This window comes from Channa argus, chromosome 1 (assembly GCF_033026475.1).
Source record: "Channa argus isolate prfri chromosome 1, Channa argus male v1.0, whole genome shotgun sequence".
Lineage (NCBI taxonomy): Eukaryota > Metazoa > Chordata > Actinopteri > Anabantiformes > Channidae > Channa > Channa argus.
The window spans coordinates 13,501,567-13,520,960 of NC_090197.1; the positions used below are offsets into that span (position 1 = coordinate 13,501,567).

The 19,394-nt window shown below is 38.3% G+C and overlaps 1 protein-coding gene across 25 annotated transcripts in view; it reads left to right on the plus strand.

Annotated features, from left to right (window-relative positions):
• Positions 1-19,394, plus strand: part of ptk2aa (protein tyrosine kinase 2aa) — a 61,979-nt gene that overhangs the window by 27,973 nt on the left and 14,612 nt on the right. For 10 of the 25 annotated variants that reach the window (XM_067499568.1, XM_067499576.1, XM_067499491.1 and 7 more), the window contains 14 exons: positions 4,434-4,574; positions 4,854-4,931; positions 6,390-6,497; positions 7,713-7,830; positions 8,357-8,387; positions 9,915-9,979; positions 10,314-10,400; positions 12,605-12,622; positions 15,424-15,480; positions 16,490-16,510; positions 17,830-17,927; positions 18,375-18,459; positions 18,559-18,659; positions 18,939-19,054. In XM_067499568.1, the coding sequence (XP_067355669.1) occupies positions 4,434-4,574; positions 4,854-4,931; positions 6,390-6,497; positions 7,713-7,830; positions 8,357-8,387; positions 9,915-9,979; positions 10,314-10,400; positions 12,605-12,622; positions 15,424-15,480; positions 16,490-16,510; positions 17,830-17,927; positions 18,375-18,459; positions 18,559-18,659; positions 18,939-19,054 (1,124 nt within the window). Of the gene's footprint in view, positions 1-4,433; positions 4,575-4,853; positions 4,932-6,389; positions 6,498-7,712; positions 7,831-8,356; positions 8,388-9,598; positions 9,720-9,914; positions 9,980-10,313; positions 10,401-12,604; positions 12,623-14,460; positions 15,289-15,423; positions 15,481-16,489; positions 16,511-17,829; positions 17,928-18,374; positions 18,460-18,558; positions 18,660-18,938; positions 19,055-19,394 lie in introns of those variants that run through there. The other 15 variants (XM_067499595.1, XM_067499499.1, XM_067499523.1 and 12 more) reach the window with 13 other exon arrangements.

Here is a 19,394-nt window from a genome sequence, read left to right on the forward strand (position 1 = left end):
GTTAATCAAGTAAATAATCAAAGGATTAAATATTATTTTAAAAAGTAATCTACTTTGTTGGTTGTTGACAAATGTGATGCTTTTTGGGTCTCACATATTTATTAGTTTAAGAGAGAGTGAGAGCGCAGCTGTCATTTACATGTGGTGTTCACTGTGGTGAAAGAATGGTAGTCATTTAATGGGATTATTCCCCCTGAATGGACTCCACTTCCACACACACGCGCACACTCAGAAACTCCACAGCAGATGGCTGTGGTAGTAAACGGTGAATGATGTTAGATGTAATAAAGACCAGGGGCTTTTCATTCATATTGACATACTGGGCAGCAGGTTTTGCAAAACTGACCTTTAAGGCCTTTAGAGATCAAAGTTTGAACAATCAGCTTCATCTGATATTCTGTTCAACAGTGGTGATCCCACTTAAAAAATGTATTAAGCTTGAGTGAAACAAGACTTTTTAGTTATGTTGTCAGATTTTTGTCAAATTTAATTTAGTTATGTTGTCAGACTCTGCACAGAACTAGATTTCTCACAACATTAAATTGGTGAGAAAAAAATCAAGGTTGCCATTACTTCTGACCTGATCAAGATTTGTCAGCATTTTAAACAATATTCATGAAGAAATAAAATCTCTTCATATTAACCTATATTAATATTATTGTAAGTTAGTATTATTTAACATATTTTTTTTCTGTAACTTAAAGTAAATGTAAGAATTTAAAAAATATAGGACAAAAAGCACCTTACTAGTGGTACAAATGACTGTACAAGAAACCCAAACTATACACAGCCAAAATTTCTCTGCTCCAGAATGACTTGTGTATTTTATAAAAAATAGAATTAAAAATAACATAAGTGTTGTGAGCAGCAGAGTGACATAACTGTTCAACTCTTGGCGTATGATGATAAGCCGTTCGGTGGCCACTCGTTGTACTTCCTCTCAGGAAGGGTGGACACTTCACACTGACTGTGTGTGTGTGGGGTGGAATTCTAGGAATTAAAACAATGATCCTATCAAGAGTACAAAGTACACATTAGCACACGCATTAGCACTGTTGAATTGAGACACACACCTACACACATTTGTGTACACAGGGACTGTGTGTGTGTGTGTGTGTGAGAAGGTGCTCCTTTCAAAGGGCTGTTTGAGGGTTAAGATGTGGTTTTATTATTAAACATGTAAAGGCATAGGTTAGGGACTATGGGAAAACATTACATAAATGCATATTGGATGTACTTTCAAAATACAAAAGCATTTTGAGTTTCAGGCTTGGTTTCATGTTTGTTTTTACAAATAAATAATGGAAATATCCATTAAAAATTTGAATGATTCTTGATGGGTCTTTTTGGTGGTAGTATTAGTTGTTTAAGTGAACCATTTCTTATGTAAAGACTGACCTTCATATACTGGACTACTACTACATATCTGCATGTATTGAAGCCTGTTCAGTAATGTGCTAAATCTCCTCTAATCTTTATCTTAATCTGTACATGGAGAGCTATTTATAGCTTGGTATTGTCCATATGGGACATGCAATCTACTTTATATGCGTGTATATTTTCAATTTTATAATTCTGCATGATTACGAACATGATGTTCAATGTTGTTAGTGGTTATGCCCCACAGGTAGGATGTGAGTTAGAAGAGAAGGAGAAATTCTGGAGTAAGTTAGGTGAAGTGATGCAGAGCATCCCCATAGGTGAGAGAGTGGTGATTGGTGCAGATTTCAATGGAGATGTTGGTAAAGGGTACAGAGGTGATGAGAATATAATGGGCAGGTTTTGTTTTCAGGACATTAACACAGAAGGACAGATGGTGGTAGACTTTGCAAAGAGGATGGAAATGACTGTAGTGAACACTTTCTTCCAGAAGAGGCAGGAACATAGGTGACATAGAAGAGCGTAGGTAGAAGCACTTGGGTGGACTACATCTTGTGTTCTGTTTTCATCTGAAAGAGATTGGTGACTGTAAAGTATTGGTAGGGGAGAGTCCAACCAGACAACAACAGGATGGTGGTGAGTAAAATGAAGAGGATTATGGCAGAGCAGAGGACAAATTGGTGGAAGTTGAAAAAGGAAGAATGTTGTGTAGTTTTAAGGGAGGAGCAGAGACAGACTCTGGGTGGTCAGGAGGTGCCTCTATATGATTGGACCATTACAGCCAATGTGATCAGGGAGACAGGTAGGAGGGTACTCGAGGTGTCATCGGGATAAAAGGAAAGTGGGCAAGGAGTCTTGGTGGTGGAACGAGGAAGTTCAGGAGCGTATACAGAGAAGGAGGTTAGCTAAGAAGAAGTGGGACACTGAGAGGACTGAAGAGAGTAGACAGGAGTACAGGGAGATGCAGCGTTAGGTGAAGGTAGAGGTGGCAAAGGCCAAACAAAGAGCATATGAGGACTTGTATGCTAGGTTGGACACTAAAGAGGGAGAGGTGGATTTGTACAGGTTGGTGAGGCAGAGAGATAGAGATGGGAAGGATGTGCAGCAGGTTAAGGTAATCAAAGATAAGGATGGAAATGTATTGCCAGGAGTGTGATGAGAAGATGGAAGGAAAACTTTGAAGAGTTGATGAATGAGGAAAATGAAAGGGAACGAAGAGTAGAAAAGGTGACTGGTGTGGAGCAGGAAGTAGCAAAGATTAGTAAGAGTTAAGTGAGGAAGACGTTGAAGAGTATGAAGAGTGGAAAGGCAGTTGGTCATGATGACATACCTGTGGAAGTATGGAAGTGTCTAGGAGAGGTGGCAGTAAAGTTTGTGACTAGTTTGTTTAACAAGATCTTGAAGATTGAGAGGATTCCTGAGGACTGGAGGAGAAGTGTACTGGTGCCCATTTTTAAGAACAAGGGAGATGTGCAGAACTGTGGCAGCTACAGAGGAAGAAAGCTGATTAGCCAATCAGTGAAGTTGTGGGAAAGAGTAGTGGAAGCTAGGCTAAGGGCAGAGGGGAACATCTGTGAGCAGCAATATGGTTTCATGCCTAGAAAGAGAACAACAGATGCAGTATTTGCTCTGAGGATGCTGATGGAGAAGTACAGAGAAGGGTCATAGGGAGTTGCATTGTGTCTTTGTAGATTTAGAGAAAGCGTATGACAGGGTACCGTGAGAGGAGCTCTGGTATTGTATGAGGACGTCTGGAGTGGCAGAGAAGTATGTTAGAGTGGTGCAGGACATGTATGAGAGCTGTAAGACAGTGGTGAGGTGTGCTGTAGGTGTGACAGAGGAGTTCAAGGTGGAGGTGGGTCTGCATCAAGGATCAGCTCTGATCCCCTTCTTGTTTGCTCTGGTGATGGACAGGCTGACAGACTAGGTTAGACAGGAATCTTCATGGACTATCATGTTTGCAGACACATTGTGATGTGTAGTGAAAGCAGGGAGGAGGTGAAGGAAACTCTAGAGAGGTGGAGGTCTGCTCTAGAAAACAGAGGAATGAAGCTTAGCTACAGTAAGACAGAATACATGTGTGTGAATGAGAGGGACCCAGGTGGAACGGTGAGGGTACAGCGAGCAGAGGTGAAGAAGGTGGAGGACTTTAATCACTTAGGGTCAACGATTCAGAGCAATGGAGAGTGTGGAAAAGAGGTGAAGAGGCGAGTGAAGGCAGGTTGGAACAGGTGGAGAAAAGTGTCAGGTGTTGTGTGATAAGAGTATCAGCAAGAATGAAAGGAAAGTTTTTCAAGACGGTGGTGAGACCAGCAATGTTATTCGGCTGAGAGACAGTGGCACTGAAGTAAAGACAGGAGGCAGAGCTGGTAGCAGAGCTTAAGATGTTGAGGTTCTCTTTGGGAGTGACGAGGATGGACAGGATCAGGAATGAGGACATCAGAGGGACAGAGTCAGAGTCCAGATTGAGGTGGTTTGGACACGTTCAGAGGAGAGACTGTGAATATATCGCTAGAAGGATGCTGAGGTTGAAGCTGCCAGGCAGGAGGTCTAGAGGAAGACCAAAGAGGAGATTTATGGATGTAGTGAGAGAGAAGATGAAGTTAGTTGGTGTGAGAGAAGAGGATGTGGAGGACAGAGTTAGAAGGAGGCAGATGATTTGCCTTGGCGACTCCTGAAAGGGAACAGCCTAAAGGAAAAGATGTATATTGACTGAGGATTCTGCAGTATATGTTGCGCTTTTATGTGTCTGTCTTGTATTTTTACATCTAAAACGGTTTGCATTGAAAGAAATATTTTCGTTGATGGATTTACTTCTCATGTGTCTCCTCTGTGGTAAACCGAACTGATCTAAAAATAATCAGGTTATTTATTTTTTTAATCAGTGAGACCTGTGTTAATAAATAACAAGTTATTTATTATTTAATTTATTATTTAATTAATTATTATTCTGTTGTTTAATTGAAAGTAAATGAATATTTTAATAGAAGTCTGTTTTCATTTTAATTTCCTTTCCTTATCGTTTCTCTCCATTCTATCTGACCTGTTTCCAGGCAAAAACACTGCGTAAGTTGATTCAGCAGACATTCAAGCAGGTAGCCAATCTCAACGATGAGCAGTGCATTCTGAAGTTCTTGGAGATACTTGCACCAATCTACCGCTATGACAAGGAGTGCTTCAAATGTGCCCTCGGGGTACGTTTCTGTCAATCTTGGCTCTATTTTGCTGTGTCTTTGTGAAAGCTCTGTTAGTTGTGTTATGTTGACCCCTTTTGGTGGTATCAGGTTTTGCATGTATCCAGGATGTGATGCTGTACAACATTGTATTTTTATGAAGTGCTTTTTTGATTTTTATGTTTTTCTCTCCTACTTCTAAGTCAATTATTTAACATTTCTTGTATTTTTTTCTACTTTTTCCTCACCTCCTTTTTTTAAAATCTCCCTCTTCTACTCAATCTCTCTATCTCTCAACAGTCCAGCTGGGTGATCCAGGTGGAGTTGGCGATTGGGCCAGAGGAAGGGATCAGCTACCTCACTGACAAGGGATCCACAGTGAGTTTCTTTCAACCACACATTTTAGAACACTGCCAAATAACAAAATTTGCTGATAATGTTCTGCATCATAAAGTAATTTAAACCACGTTTTCTGGACATTCCATGTTTGACAAAAGGCAACATTACCTTTAAGCCAGGGCTCAAAATCAACACTGTATCCTTTGTCCTAGGATCTCAAATAATTGAGATCTGGGACAACTTTAGGAGAACTAGGAAAATTATTTTACAGCGATGAAGTAGAGCACTGAAATAGAAAGAATTTTTTGTGTCCTGAGCTCCAGTACTTCACGAGTGAGATTAGTAAATCTGAAAATAATTTAGTTTTGGAGCAGCCTCTTGTCCCTCTACGATTGGCCCTGGCTGCAGGCAGACAGGGCGCAGACAGCTCATGTAAAGAGAAACATGCTGGAGTGAATAATGTCAATGCTCATTTGGGTCTGTGTAAGAAAAACCCTCTGCAAGTTAACAAGCAGCAAGAGTAAATGATCGAAATAGTTAAGATTATAAGACCCTGTGGTGGACCATATGGTGACTTTGCTGCAGACCCACAACTCATTGGTTTATTAGGTTAAAAAACTAAGTCGGTCTGATCCAACAGTTCTCCTAAAGTGCCTACAATCTCTGTTTTTAGGTGAACCAGAGACTGTGCCATTTTATTTTTCATCTAATGCTGTCCTACCCCTTTACACACTTAATAACTTTACAAAGCATTAATAATGTTGAACAGTGCTACAAATAAAGCATTTACTCTGTTTTGCTTAATGCAACCTATTACTTTCACTTTGAGTGTTCAAGTGTCCTTTAACAACTTTTACAGACATAAGCTGCAGCTTGCCAGTTAAATTTAATCTGTTGAAATTCTTCAGACTTCACAATGATGTTGGCTATTTTACTAGGAATAACCATCCAACACGCAGGTGCTACCTGCAAGTCTCTCTGCACCAGTTGGTGCATCAAGTAAGGGATTATCTGCTGTTTATTAAAAAAATAAAATAAATCTGCAAATCAGTCAACAAATGTTCAAGTGAGATATGTTTTCTTTTCATGTTTAAAACTGTCCACTTTACAATTTTACAGTGTAACTTTCATTTAATTGAGATGTAATAAGAGGGTGGAACAACATTCCTGCCTCTAAGTAATACTTAAAAAGATACATAAAGGCCTGTTACTCTCACTGTCACTGTTTTAAACTGCAGAGAATAACTAGAAGAACAGGTGAGTTACTGAAACTAGATATTAGTCATTGTAATGTAAAATGTTAATTAAAAAAAAGTACTTAATGTGGGACTGGTTGTTGAGTCTCTGTTAAAGTTATTGAGTTACTGTAAAAGTAGGATTTAAGCTGACAATGGACATAAATTAAATTTTTTTGTTTCCTAATAAATGATTAACATTAGGATAGGCATTTTTAACATAATTTAATTTTATCCTGTCTGCATTTTTCTTTGTCCCCAGCCTACCCATCTAGCTAACTTTAACCAAGTTCAGTCCATCCAGTACTCGGTTATGGAAGAGAAGGACAGGAAAGGAATGCTACAGCTCAATGTAGCTGGAGCTGCTGAGGTACTGCCTGCCTGTCTGCCCAACTTTCTTACTATACATTAGATTTTTATTCACATTGAGCTACAAAGTTGCCATAATCATGTTTTTTGCTCTGTAATAACATGAGTCCTTTTTATGCAATGTACTATTCCAGCCCTTTTGTTGGCTTTGTTGAACTCTGAATATGAGGTGTGTGTGTGTATGTGTGTGCATGCAAGCAATAATATCAACCAAACTCTTGTCTTTAAACAATTAGCATAATAGACAAAAAGATGCAAGTTATACTAATGCGTTTGTGGTAGCATGTTTAGTTCCGGCTAGTTCATCTGTGGAGCCTGTAGACCAGCTGCTGCGGGGGAAAAAAATGACAGTATGTTAAAAGCTGTAGTTTAATGCCTGGTACAGAAAGGGACAACAGGGATCAGATAAAAAGACAGGAGGAGGAGAGGAAAACAAATGGCGGCTGACTTAATTGAGGCTGACTTATTAGTGAGCTGCAGAAGGCCACGTGTTCGAATGCCACCCCACCAGGTTGGGCCCGACCCAGATACCAAGGGCCACCTTGGTGCCGGTATAAAAAGGAGGGTTGCAGTAGGAATGGCATTGCCTTGAAACCTCATGCCAAATCAACGTACGGAACGTGTTCCACTGTGACCCCTGAAGGGACGAGCTAAAAGCCGTTGGTCTGTGCACTTTCAGGAGCATATGTATGAATGAGTGAAAAGTGAACAGAATAGTGTTTTCTGTTAAGTGAGAGGAAAAAAGGAGGTTACGATAAAAATATTGAAAATTAAAATTGAGTGTTTTACTATGAAGCACGTAGGACAATTTAGGAGTGTAGACCAATTATAGCATTCTGGACAAACATTTGTTGCTATTTATCACTTGGTTTGCTCTTCTAGAAAACCTGGACCCAGAATATGTTTGTTTTTTTTGTAAAGTTTGTGCTGTAAATTGTGTTTTTCTTTTAGTCTTAGTCTTTTTTAAATCTTTTATTTTTAAACAATCGGCAGCTGCTTCCAGTAAGAGGAATCCCTTCTGCCCCGCGCGAGGCATTTGGCATTTTAATAGTCATTTTCCATTCTGGCATCCAATGGACCAGTGAAAGAACTACTGTAAGCTATGCCCACCATGGCGCATAGCTTGCTTGCGTGTGTGTGTGTGTGTGTTTGTGAGAGGATCTACACAGAGATTAGCTAATGGCTTCCGTGTGTGTGTGTGTTTCTGTGTGTATAGCCTCTCACAGTTACAACAGCATCGCTGACCATGGCGGAGAACTTGGCTGACTTGATTGACGGTTACTGTCGGCTTGTCTCCATGGAAACTCACTCTTTCATCTTCAGAGGTCAGAAAGGTACGAAGCAATAGTTTCCAGTATTAAAGGCTCCGCATTCAATAGTGAGCTAATGTCACAGAGAAAAACATGAGCTCTCAATATTACGGTTGCATAAAGCTCTGTGTGTTGTGAATTGTATCAAAGGGCAATTTGATAACAAAAGCATCAGAATTTGTGTCTATGCCATTATCCACGGCCCAGGAAAGATATTTAAAAAATATTGCTGGACCTTAGAAAGAATCTATTCTATCTATCTATCTAAACTATTCTCATAGAGTAATTAAAGTGATATTGATTGGTGTGCTTAAAACATCTTTCATGCTGGCATAATAACAAAAGCTCTGTGTAATGTGGACATTAAAGCAGTCAATATCACATAGCTGTCCTGTCTTAATGCTCTTTGGTTGTATGTACTGTCTTTTAGACCTTGTCTTTCATCTATAAAGGGTCAAAGACTCACATGGACTCACTGAAAATCTTGTCCTGTTTATTTACTGTGCTTTATGATAATCGTTCTGATCTGATGTATGTTTTTCTCCTCTAGAGGGAGAGAGAGCGCTGCCTTCCATTCCTAAGTGAGTGTCTGTCTCATTCTTATTAACAATACAGCTCCAGTTATATTTATTCACTGTCTTATAAGAGCTCTGATTCACTAGATTTGAAATATATTTGTCTGTTCAGTATATAAGGATATGTGTCCTAACTGTTTGCTTACTTTTTCTGTCACACAATTCTGAAATTGTCATTGGAAATTAAATAAGCTATCCTCCCAGTGTCTGACCTGTCAACCTACAGGGCTGGCACATTTCCATTTATTTTTAATGCCAACATTGATAGTAAATTGCTGTTCTACTTATGAGCATGTGCTTTAGAGTCACAGTGCAGTTTTTTATTTTTGTTTTTTTTTTTAAACTGAAAGGGGTCGGGTTCCTTGTCATTGCATTACCTGAGAAATTCTTGATGTCAGAGTTTTGAGTAAAGGGCTTGAGTTGTTACCATGTTTAAGAAGTAAACAGTAAATCAGCTTGTTGTGTCAATTTTAACAGAACAGTCTCTAGAAAAGTCCCTTCTCAAAAGTTTTATTTGGTATTGAGTGCATCACCATCCCACGTATCATCAGTGTACATGATCCTGAATGTTAAGTTTTTTTCTCACTTTTAGGTATAATGAACATTGTTATATAGTACTTTTTATGGTGACTTTAAATATTTTGTCACAGGTTTTATGGAGAGTCCTTCGTTAGTTGTTAAGTGGGTAATCTGACAGCACTTTTAATAATTTTTAATTATTTGCTTGAGTCCTGACTTTATTCCTTGGATTTACTGTGTTTTGGAGATAAATAACCTTAATGCCCCACAAAGACCAAAACACAACTGTATGTAACTTAATACTTTCTGTTATAAGCTAGTCTGAATGTTTAATCAAAAATTCTAAACAGGGAAAACACAAAAATGTCAGTATTCTCTCCAAAAGGAGCCTTGCTTAAGCATTTTTAGATCTGAATCACCAGGTCTTTAAACACTGTGACTTCAGCGTACAGCTCATTTGTTTATCTGTGCTTCAGTTTGGATTCTTAAATTCAGACACTTTTTTTGCTTACTTTTGGTTGTTTCAACTAATATCTCTTTCCCCCCCATTTTTTTTTCTTCCTCTTTCTCTCTGCCTCTGGTCAAATAAGGAGATGCGTTTAGGAGCCAAATATTTTCCACTTAGGGTTTTTAAACACTGATAGTCTCCTCCTCTTTCTCTCGGCCTCTCAATTTGACTTTCTCTCTCTTTACTCTCTGCCTCTCCTTTTCCCTCTGCCTATTGTGGTCTGTGATGTAAAGACAGTAGTAGAGCTCCACTGACACAGACAGACAGGGAGAAATCACGGTAAAGGCAGCGACATTATTCAAACAGTACAGGTTGGTTTACAGTTAGTGTTATTAGTTTAAGCTTTATTGCACTTTAGAGAGCTGCATGTAAAGATCCGTTTCCAAAGATAATTTTCGTGACATCCTGTTTTAAAAAAACAATTGTAGGCTTTAATTTAGTTGGGTATGCTTGTGTCTTTGACTGTTGTGTAATTCTTGTCATTCTCATTTTCTTGTCTTATCTAGACTGTCTAATAATGAGAAAAAGTTAGAAGCAGTCAGGAGTGGAGTAAGAGCAATCTCTGTCTCAGGTAAGATAAAACAACATACATACACAAATCCATTGATTTAGTGGTGAAGTGAACAATCTGATACAGTAGCTTCCCTGGCGACAAGCACTGTCCTCCTTTTTGTCTTTCCATCTGCTTTTTTCCTTTTTTCCATCTCTGTTTTCTGCTCTGGTAGGACTGCCTTTCTCCTCTCGTTCTCTCTCATCCCATCATCTCTGTTTCTGCCTTCTTTTGTTTACTCCTATTTCTCCCCATTGGTCTTTTTCACATCTCTGTTTCCCCACTCACGATGTCCATTCACTCTGTTTTTTCTCTCTCACACTCTGGTCCTCTTTCCCCACCTCATTGGCTGAAGACCTAGTGACATCGACACCCCCTAAGCCAACCAAGGCACGACGTTTCCTCCTCCCCTTTGTCTTCTGTTCAGATTCGCCACCCAATGGTATCCTTGTCTCTCATTGGACAGTTAGTAGAGGAGCGTATCCACAAAATGTTGTTGCGGTGAAATAAAAAGCCTATTTGATGATAAGAATTCTTACTTTATAGACACAGATGTTGTCCAGAAAACCCTCAGAGGAAGCAGCATATTGAGGAAAATGTAAGAGCAGTCAAAAGTATGTTTTTCCTTCATTGGTTTATAGTGCAAATTTTTTCCAGAAAGTCTTAAAAATATTCCCATTAAAAATATTGGCACCATTTTGGCAATGTTTGGGATTTTGACACATTTTCATGGGAAATTAAGATGGTTTCATAACATCATAAGGATGCACTCTTCCTCTAAGCTGTCTTTGCGGTTAATGCCTGATTGCTTTGACTCATGCAGAGTTGCACAAACAATTCAACCACAATAACTGGTTGTGTTTTGCTGTATATGACCCAGCTAAGTTTCACTAAAAAAGATTCTGAGAGGTATTTTGTGCAAAACCAAGGCTTATGTGTGTTTCGGCGCACTAATAATAGTTTTCTTTCAATAGTATGCTGTTATGGTTTATCTCTGACATCATAGACCAAATATTTAGTTTTACCTGCTGGTAAATGCTACTAAAGTTTAACAGAATTATATGACTGGAAATTGCTATTATTAGCAAAGTAAATGGTCCTCTTTAAGTGTCAGTTCAGCAACAGCCTAGTTGTTGAGGTCAGTCAAGTTATTTATTTATTTATTTATTTATTTATTTATTTATTTTTTAATCGTTTAGTTTTTAATACTAATTAAATGGAGCAGAGCTTTATTCATGGCAGTGTGGCTGTTTGGTTAGCCATCCTTCTTTCATTAAAACATATCTGCCTGTTGAAGTGCCCTCAAGCAGCAGTTCATTACCAGCAAAAAATTCAGTTCATGACTGTGTAAACACATGAAAATTTAAAAAGTTATGTGGTGGTTTGTGGTTCTACCACAATTTCGAACATTGTCCAGCAATAAATGGTTCAGCACATGTCCTTTTGTCTTCATCTGTGGCTTTGGCAGCCTTTGTCAGTAGCAGGACAATTCAAAGAAAAGTTGTGGATCTGGACAGCAGCTGGTTTATTGTTCAAACTTTTAAACATAACACGCAGACACGGTCAAGATGCTACTTTTAAACTCTCAAGCTTTACTGTGAATTCATCTTCAGTTGTGCTAGCCATTAGCTTTTGATGTCTAGAGTTTTTGTGTTAAGTTTGTGTTTTTATTATCTTATGTTTGGGTTAACCATTATCACTCAGTTTACACAGAAGGGGCCCGGTAGCTCAACAGGTAAAGCATCAGGTTGGGATACAGAAGGCCGCAGGATCAAATCCCACCCCACTAGGTGTGGCACCATCCACCCATCAAGAGCTCCACTGTGAAGCCCCCTAAAGGGACAAGCCGAAAGCCCTTGATCTTTTTGGATTATCAATCATTTTACAGTATATCAGTGTCACTCAACAGACAATTAGACTATGTTGTTTTGTGGAAGACATTGACATAAAGGAGGGAACCTGTATTTCTGGGACTTCCTGGAGGTTCTGAAGCTTCTTAAATGATCTTTCATTAATCTACAATGTGGATTTGGATTTTAGCTTTCGGTTATATTGACAATTTGAGTTTCCTTAGAGGAAATTAGTGCTCTTCCTGGTTTGGGTTAAAACTTTTCAGACATTTACAGTAATCCGAACAAGTCAAAACTACTGTATAGTTGCATTATACATGAATCAAAAGTTAAAAGAAAGTATTTTGTAGATGTCCTTTGATCAGGTGTTACTGGTGGTGCTATTCTAACCTTGCTCGCTCTTAACATCACACTACTGGAACTCATCTGATTTTAGTTATTTACATCCTCTCTCTTCTAATGATACATTAATCCCCAAATATTTGTAGCTTGACACTCAAGGCATTTCATTATTGGTAATTTTGTTCAATCCCTGCCTTGCCTCTTGCTGTTGTTTTCTCACACCTTTTCATTTTACTGCCATGTACCTCAACATTAAGAGGAGCTGTTACTCTAGCTCAGCTTTTCACTTGATATATGTTGGATCTTAACTAACTGCTCGCTGAACATTTGGCTATGCAGATCCTCTAAAAACCTCCCATGTTGTTTCAAGGCTTTTCATGCTCTAACCTCTCTTCTTTTCTCTCTCACTCCTTCTCTGCTGTCCATTTCCTGCATGCTCTCCTGGACTCTGCAGAAGATCTTAGTGGGGATGGTAAAGTTACCATGTTGTTTATCAATCTCTATGTTGTTGTTCTTTCTTGTTTTCACTCCACCAATCCATTGCACCCTCCTGGGAAAGAGTAGTATGTGTGTAGTTGTGTGCATGTTGGTTGATGTTCATGCATGTCATCTTCCTTCTCAGACAATAGCTTAAAGTGTGTAATGGCACAGTGAAAGCACAGTGATGATTACAATGATTAATGAATGATGTTATCACACATGCTTCAGTGATTGAAAACATTATTAATTCACCACCAGATACAGTGAGCTTGATCTCTAAGTGCTTAGTGACTTTTTTGTATATTATTTTATGTTTATGCATTATTTAAAAGTTGTTTACCTCTAAATGTGAGATATGCTTTTAACCACACAAACCACAAAAAAAGCAGAATTTGTAAATTAAGTGACATTTTTCTTTAAGGGAATTTGTCCAAAGTCCTCTCTCTCTCTCTACACATAAGCACAACCAATGCACACACACAAAGCCACACACTGTGTGTGCATTTGTGTACTCACATATGCTCATGCACACACAGTAGGGAGAGGTTTGTTGAATTCAAGAGTGGGTGCATTCCTGGCTATAATGGGCTAACTAGATCTCACACAAACACACATTTTCTCTTCACTGAAACCAAATGGAAAAAGACCAGTCAAACACAGTTAAATGTGTCTTTAGAAGAAATCCTAAATTACATTAAACTGGATGTGAAGTGACAATGCGCTATAAACACACAAATCTGTTTTTATTATATGGAAGTAAAACCATATACGTAAGCTGCACAAAACGTCAACAAAAAAAATTGATGTCTAAAAATAGTTTGAATTCAGCTTGAAACATTTCGTCAGTGCACATATGGTAATAGTGATATCCTGGCCAGATTTGAAAAAACTTGAAAAGGAATCGATTTGTTGACAGTGTTTTTTAATAAATAAACTGACAATCCATTAATTCCTATGTTGTAAATACATTTTATTAGCAGCCCAAGCAACAGAGCTGCTGCTCTTGTTCCAGCTCATATCAGGATATTTTTAGAGATGCTTTAAAGACCTCCCTTCTTTCTCATGTGAAACATAAATCATGATCTGAATTGGACTACAGTAGTAATGTCACGCCTGTCGGATTTAAACTCTTCTTTTATGGGCTGGTGCACATATAAAGCATTTCTTACTCTGTTCACGTTTAGCTTTTCATGTATCTGTCTATAAAACTACAACCAGCAAACAGTTATATTAGCTTAGCATAAAGACTGGAAGTAGGGCTTCTATCTGGAAAAATAAACAAACTAGATAAAACAAGTGCAGCTTTAGAAGGAACCCGGTGGTACTAATAGGCAGAATTATTACTATTTTACACACAGTGGCAATAAAGGAAAAAAAAGAGGCAGAGCTTAAGATGTCGAGGTTCTTTTTGGGCGTGATGAGGATGGACAGGATCAGGAATGAGGACATCAGAGGGACAGGTCATGTGAGATGTTTTTGAGAGAGGCCCGATTAAGTTGGTTTGAACATGTTCAGAGGTAGAAGGATGCTGAGGTTGGAGCTGCCAGGCAGGAGGTCTAGAGGAAGACAAAAGAGGAGATTTATGGATGTAGTGAGAGAGGACATGAAGTTAGTTGGTTTGAGAGAAGAGGATGCAGAGGACAGGGTTAGATGGAGGCACATGATTTGCTGTGGGAACAGCCGAAAGGAAGAGAAGACCAAAGTAGGTGTTCCCCCTCTTTCCAAGAGGCATGCTAAGCTAAGGTAACTGCCTCCAATTTTATTATGTCTACAGTACAGATATAGTGCAATTAAACTTCTAATCTGACCCTCTGCAAGAAAAGTGAAAGAGAACATTTCCCAAAATGTCCCTTTCTTTATGCAACATGATATCAAAACAAATATCCAGTGTTTCTCAGCTTTACATTAACAACTAAACTTTCTTTAGCTTACTCTATATGTCAGGTTGTAGAGAAATTTCTGGGGAAAATCAGCAACAGGCCTAAGAAAAGGATTTGCAAATAGATTCAGGCACATGTTCCCACAGAGCTTGATAAATCCTAAGCAGAGCTGTAAGGGACAGCAGATGTTTGACTGTTGCTTCCAACAGCTGAGTCTGCACACTGATTTTATTTTAAACACCACCATCTGGTTAGGATAGGCTCTGGTCCATCTTCCCCTCTCTTCTTTTTTTCTTTTTGCGCTCTTCTCTCCCTTCTTTCTTTTTCTATCTGTCTGCTTCTGCACAAGGTTTGTCTTAAACACCAAAATCTGTCTGACAGCCATACTCTTCTTCTCCTGTGACTTTCTGTCCCTTTTTCTGTCTTTTGCACATATCCTGTTTTTTTCTTTCCTGTCCTATGTTTTGTTTTCCACTCTTTTAAATTCTCTTCTCTCTGTCCTTGTTTTCTCCACCGCCACAGCTACTCCATGCAACCCAGCTGCTCTTACACAGACAGATACACACAACACATGTTCAGCTGACACTCTCTGCCGTGTGTGTGTGTGTGTGTGTGTGTGTGTGAAAGAGAGAGAGAGACAGAGGAGCTACGTGGGTGTTGGATTGGGCAGGAGTCTTGAGTTAGTTGCTTTAGTTAAACATTTTTGTGCAGATTTGTTTTGTGCTGCACAAATGTTTGCGAATATATCGAGGATCTTTCCTACTCTAGTAGACAAATGGTAAATTGAGCAGCATCCACCATGGCTTTGCTTGTGTATTTGTATTATTTTAGAGGTATGTGCCTGTGTGTTTTATCTTGTTCTTATGTATGTATTTAATTTGTTTTAACACTGATGCTATGTGTAATGCTACAGAAACGGATGACTATGCTGAGATAGTTGATGAAGAGGACACATACACCATGCCATCCAGTAAGTAACTTATTCGCTCTTTTCAGCTTCACCTACTAACTATAATATTTGTACTATGAAATTAGCTTCTGTTACCCTGGCACAACTAAAAGCTACTGTTTCACTGTTATTATTCGGTCAAACGCTCACATTCTCAAGCAAACATTGATTTTGCTCTGCTGTCTGCTTAGCTGAGTGTAGTGTGAATCTTTTCCAAGAAACACACTCACACAAGCAACCAGAGAAGTTGCATTAAACTACTTCTGGCTCGGTAATTAAATTCAGCCCGGTTTCTTATATAAGCCATACAGTCACTGGCTGGAGGTCAGAGGCATTACAAGTCATACTTAAACATGTGGTTTATGGAGACACATTAAATCTGTCAAATTCATTCATATGTTAGTCACAGCCTTGAACGTGCTGGTAAGTTTGGCTATAGTCTGGTAAGTAATAATGGCTTTAGCTCTCTGTCCCAGTAGGGTTTAAGTGGATGTTTTGGCCTATACAGAGTCCCCATGTGTTCGATTGTGTGGCCAGCTTTGACAATTCACTGCGTTCTTGTTTCCTCCCACAGTCTTTTTCTATCTTTCACTGTCTTGCTTTATTTATGTGGTTTTATTTATTTTTTTTGTCTATTTCGCTTTGCTTTTTTGGTCTCCTGCTTTCTACGACTTTCTCTAAAAACACTTTCTTACTTTTTTGAAAGATTTGACTTCTCTCTGCCCAAGTTTGCATATGTGTTCATGTTATGCTGTCTGTTCTCTGTGCATAAAGAAGCTGTGAACAAAATATTGCCACTGAGACAACACATGTAATCATTCAGTGGCAGTTTTTCACTCATTAACATATTTATTAAATCAATAATAATTTGAGAGCGATGTGAAACAGTTGTGTTTTGTGTGTGTGTTTGTGTCTGTGTGCGCGCGCGTGTGTGCATGTTATATCTGAATTATTTTCAGTCTCAAAGCAGCTGTTGGGCTCTTGCTCTCTCTTCATCTCTTTCCTTCTTTTTCTCCCATCGCCAACACAGTGAGCTATGGAGTAGTTGAAGGTAAAGCTGGCTGCCTTTCTCCTTCTGACCACTCAGTTCTCTATATTTTTCTTAGCCAGGTATTTGCCTAAGCTTTAATAACAGATTTGCTTTTAGTGTTATGCCCCACTCTAACTTTAAAACTGCAAGTTATTTTGTTAATTTAATCCTATGCATTTACATTTATTCACGTCGGTAGCAGGGGTCATTGGGAACCAATAAATCATGGTCTCTTTCACCATTAAGACCTGGCAAAGAAAAAATACAAAGGCTGACGTCACTTTGAATTCAGGTTGTTGTTGACATGTAGTTGTTTGTGTTTTTGTAGACTGCAGATCATTCAGGTCTGGTGTTGGAAATGAAAGGGAGAGCCAATCCGTAAACAATGCAATTTGTCACTTCATTAATTTGGGAATGTGACAATTCTCTCCAGGCCTCAGGAATAAATAAAGTCAAAGTTATTTGCATTGTTTATTGTGTTGGTTCCCATTTCACCATCATGTCAGTTGGGACATTCGAATTCCATTATTTTGATTTATTATTTTCGTAATGTTTTGTGTGTTGCATTCTCTGTGGGTTCTTTTCAGTTGAAACACTTATTCATTTCTTGCAAGTGAATTTCATTATGGATTAATTGCAGTAAATCTCCTTATAATGGAATGTGTTTCGGTTTGCTCTTGGTACAGTATGTGTAAAAAGCAGGCCTTTGTTTAGCACATGAGATAAGTAAACCTTTGCAGGTTATAAGTCACTGTCATGCTTAAAACTGGAATCTGTTCTTCATCCATTTTTATTTACAACTGGTGCCAGCTGACATTACACCTCAGTAGAAATGTTCCATGAACTTTTCAATAAGGCAGAAGTATTGATAACACATAAAGTTAAAAAGTCAGAGCATGTGGATGTCAGTTGCAAAAGCAAACTTTGTTTAAATTCTTTTGGATAAAAAAAGCTTAGTCCTGATCACAGACTGAATTTCTATACACTTCAGAACCACAGAATCAAATTTTTTCAGAATCGTCATTTTTTTTTTTTTTTTTTTTTGTTTTCTCTTTTATAAAAATAACGTATTTCAGTATGCAGGAAGAAACATACATGATAATGGGACTCCAGTGTACATGTGAACTCTTCTTATGAACGTTACATTTGGTTTATTGTATGTTATTGTGTTTGCCATTGTGTGTTGCATTGTGCATGTGAAGTCAAGGTTTGTATAGTTAGAGGTGTAAGGAAGACCGTTTGCAGACTTTACCAACATGGGTCAAATGTGTTTGTGTACATAATTAATGGTTTTAATAAAAGCTTCTATCCATTTCTTTTTTATTGTAATTCTCTCTCAGCACGGGACTATGAGATCCAGAGGGACAGGATAGAGTTGGGTCGCTGCATAGGAGAGGGTCAGTTTGGAGATGTGCATCAGGGTGTCTACAACAGCCCGGTATGTAGAAATACACAGGCACAAAGTCATAATTTTATACAAAGAAATACACAAGAAATACAAAGGACGAATAAACGTTGCAAGTAAAGCGTGTTGTTTTAAACGTTTTCAGGTTTGTGTACAGGATGTTTGTAAGCCTTCAAGTCTTTCACTCTCTAGTGGTTCCTGTAATATCCAGAGCAAACCATCTGTAATTAAAATGAACCATATTATCTGTAACCTTATTAATTTGAAACACATTAACCTCTGCTTTGTATGATGATAAACATCTAACATTTATTCAAATATTTATGTGACACTTGCATTTGACTGCCCCATTGCTACTCTGTGTTGTGAATTTTTTATTGAAACGTAATTTTTTTTTGTTGTGCTAATTTCACCTCTGTATTATTTTATATAAAATCTGCAATCTGTTATGTTGCGACTTGTTTACTATGTGTTCTGCAGGACAAACCGCCTCTGGCTGTTGCCATTAAGACCTGTAAAAACTGTACATCAGACAGCGTCAGAGAAAAGTTTCTACAAGAAGCATGTAAGACAAGTGTCTGTGTGTGTCTGTGTGTGTGTCAGCTTGACCCATCAGCCATCTGACTCATTTCATCTTTAATGTGTTTATTTGGTTTCCATCCAGTGACAATGCGACAGTTTGACCACCCTCATATCGTTAAACTGATTGGAGTGATCACAGAGAACCCGGTGTGGATCATCATGGAGCTCTGTACTCTTGGAGAGGTACACTCGAAGATCTTTCTATTTTATTGCATTTCATTACTTGTTAATATACAAAGGATTTTGTTGATCTCGTAGTTGAAATGTCAGTCTCCTTGAAAACCTTTAAATTTAACTAAATGTCTTCGGAACTAAACCAAAAGAAATGATTTCATTATTTCAAATGTTTACATTAAATGGGAATATCATAAACACAAAAAGTGTTATACTGTGTGTGCACAATGTAATATGGAGTGTAATGTTCCATCCCTTTGTTTTTGTCTTTTCTTCTTCTGTCTATAGTTGCGTTCATTCCTGCAGGTGAGGAAGTACAGTCTGGACTTGGCCACTCTCATTCTGTTTGCCTACCAGCTCAGTACAGCACTGGCCTATCTGGAGAGTAAACGCTTTGTACACAGGTAAACATACACTCAGTATTATGCACAAATACTTCAGCCAAGATAATACAAACTACAGTGATTAATAAATAGCATTTTACAAATTTTTGTACTGTGATTATTAAGAAATTATCCTAATAAGCTTAAGTCCTACATGTTTTTTTATGCATTTAGGGTTTAATGTGCTTCTGAACATTGACTTGCTTGTTGTTTAAGATTAGACAAACTGGCTTAAGGAATGTGATAAGAAGGGTCCATGAAAGAAATGTATTTATTAAAACAAAACACGTTTTTGCGCGTGTAGATGTTATAAGGAAGAAAAGCAGCGGATTATATGATTGCACATACTGGGTTTACATTA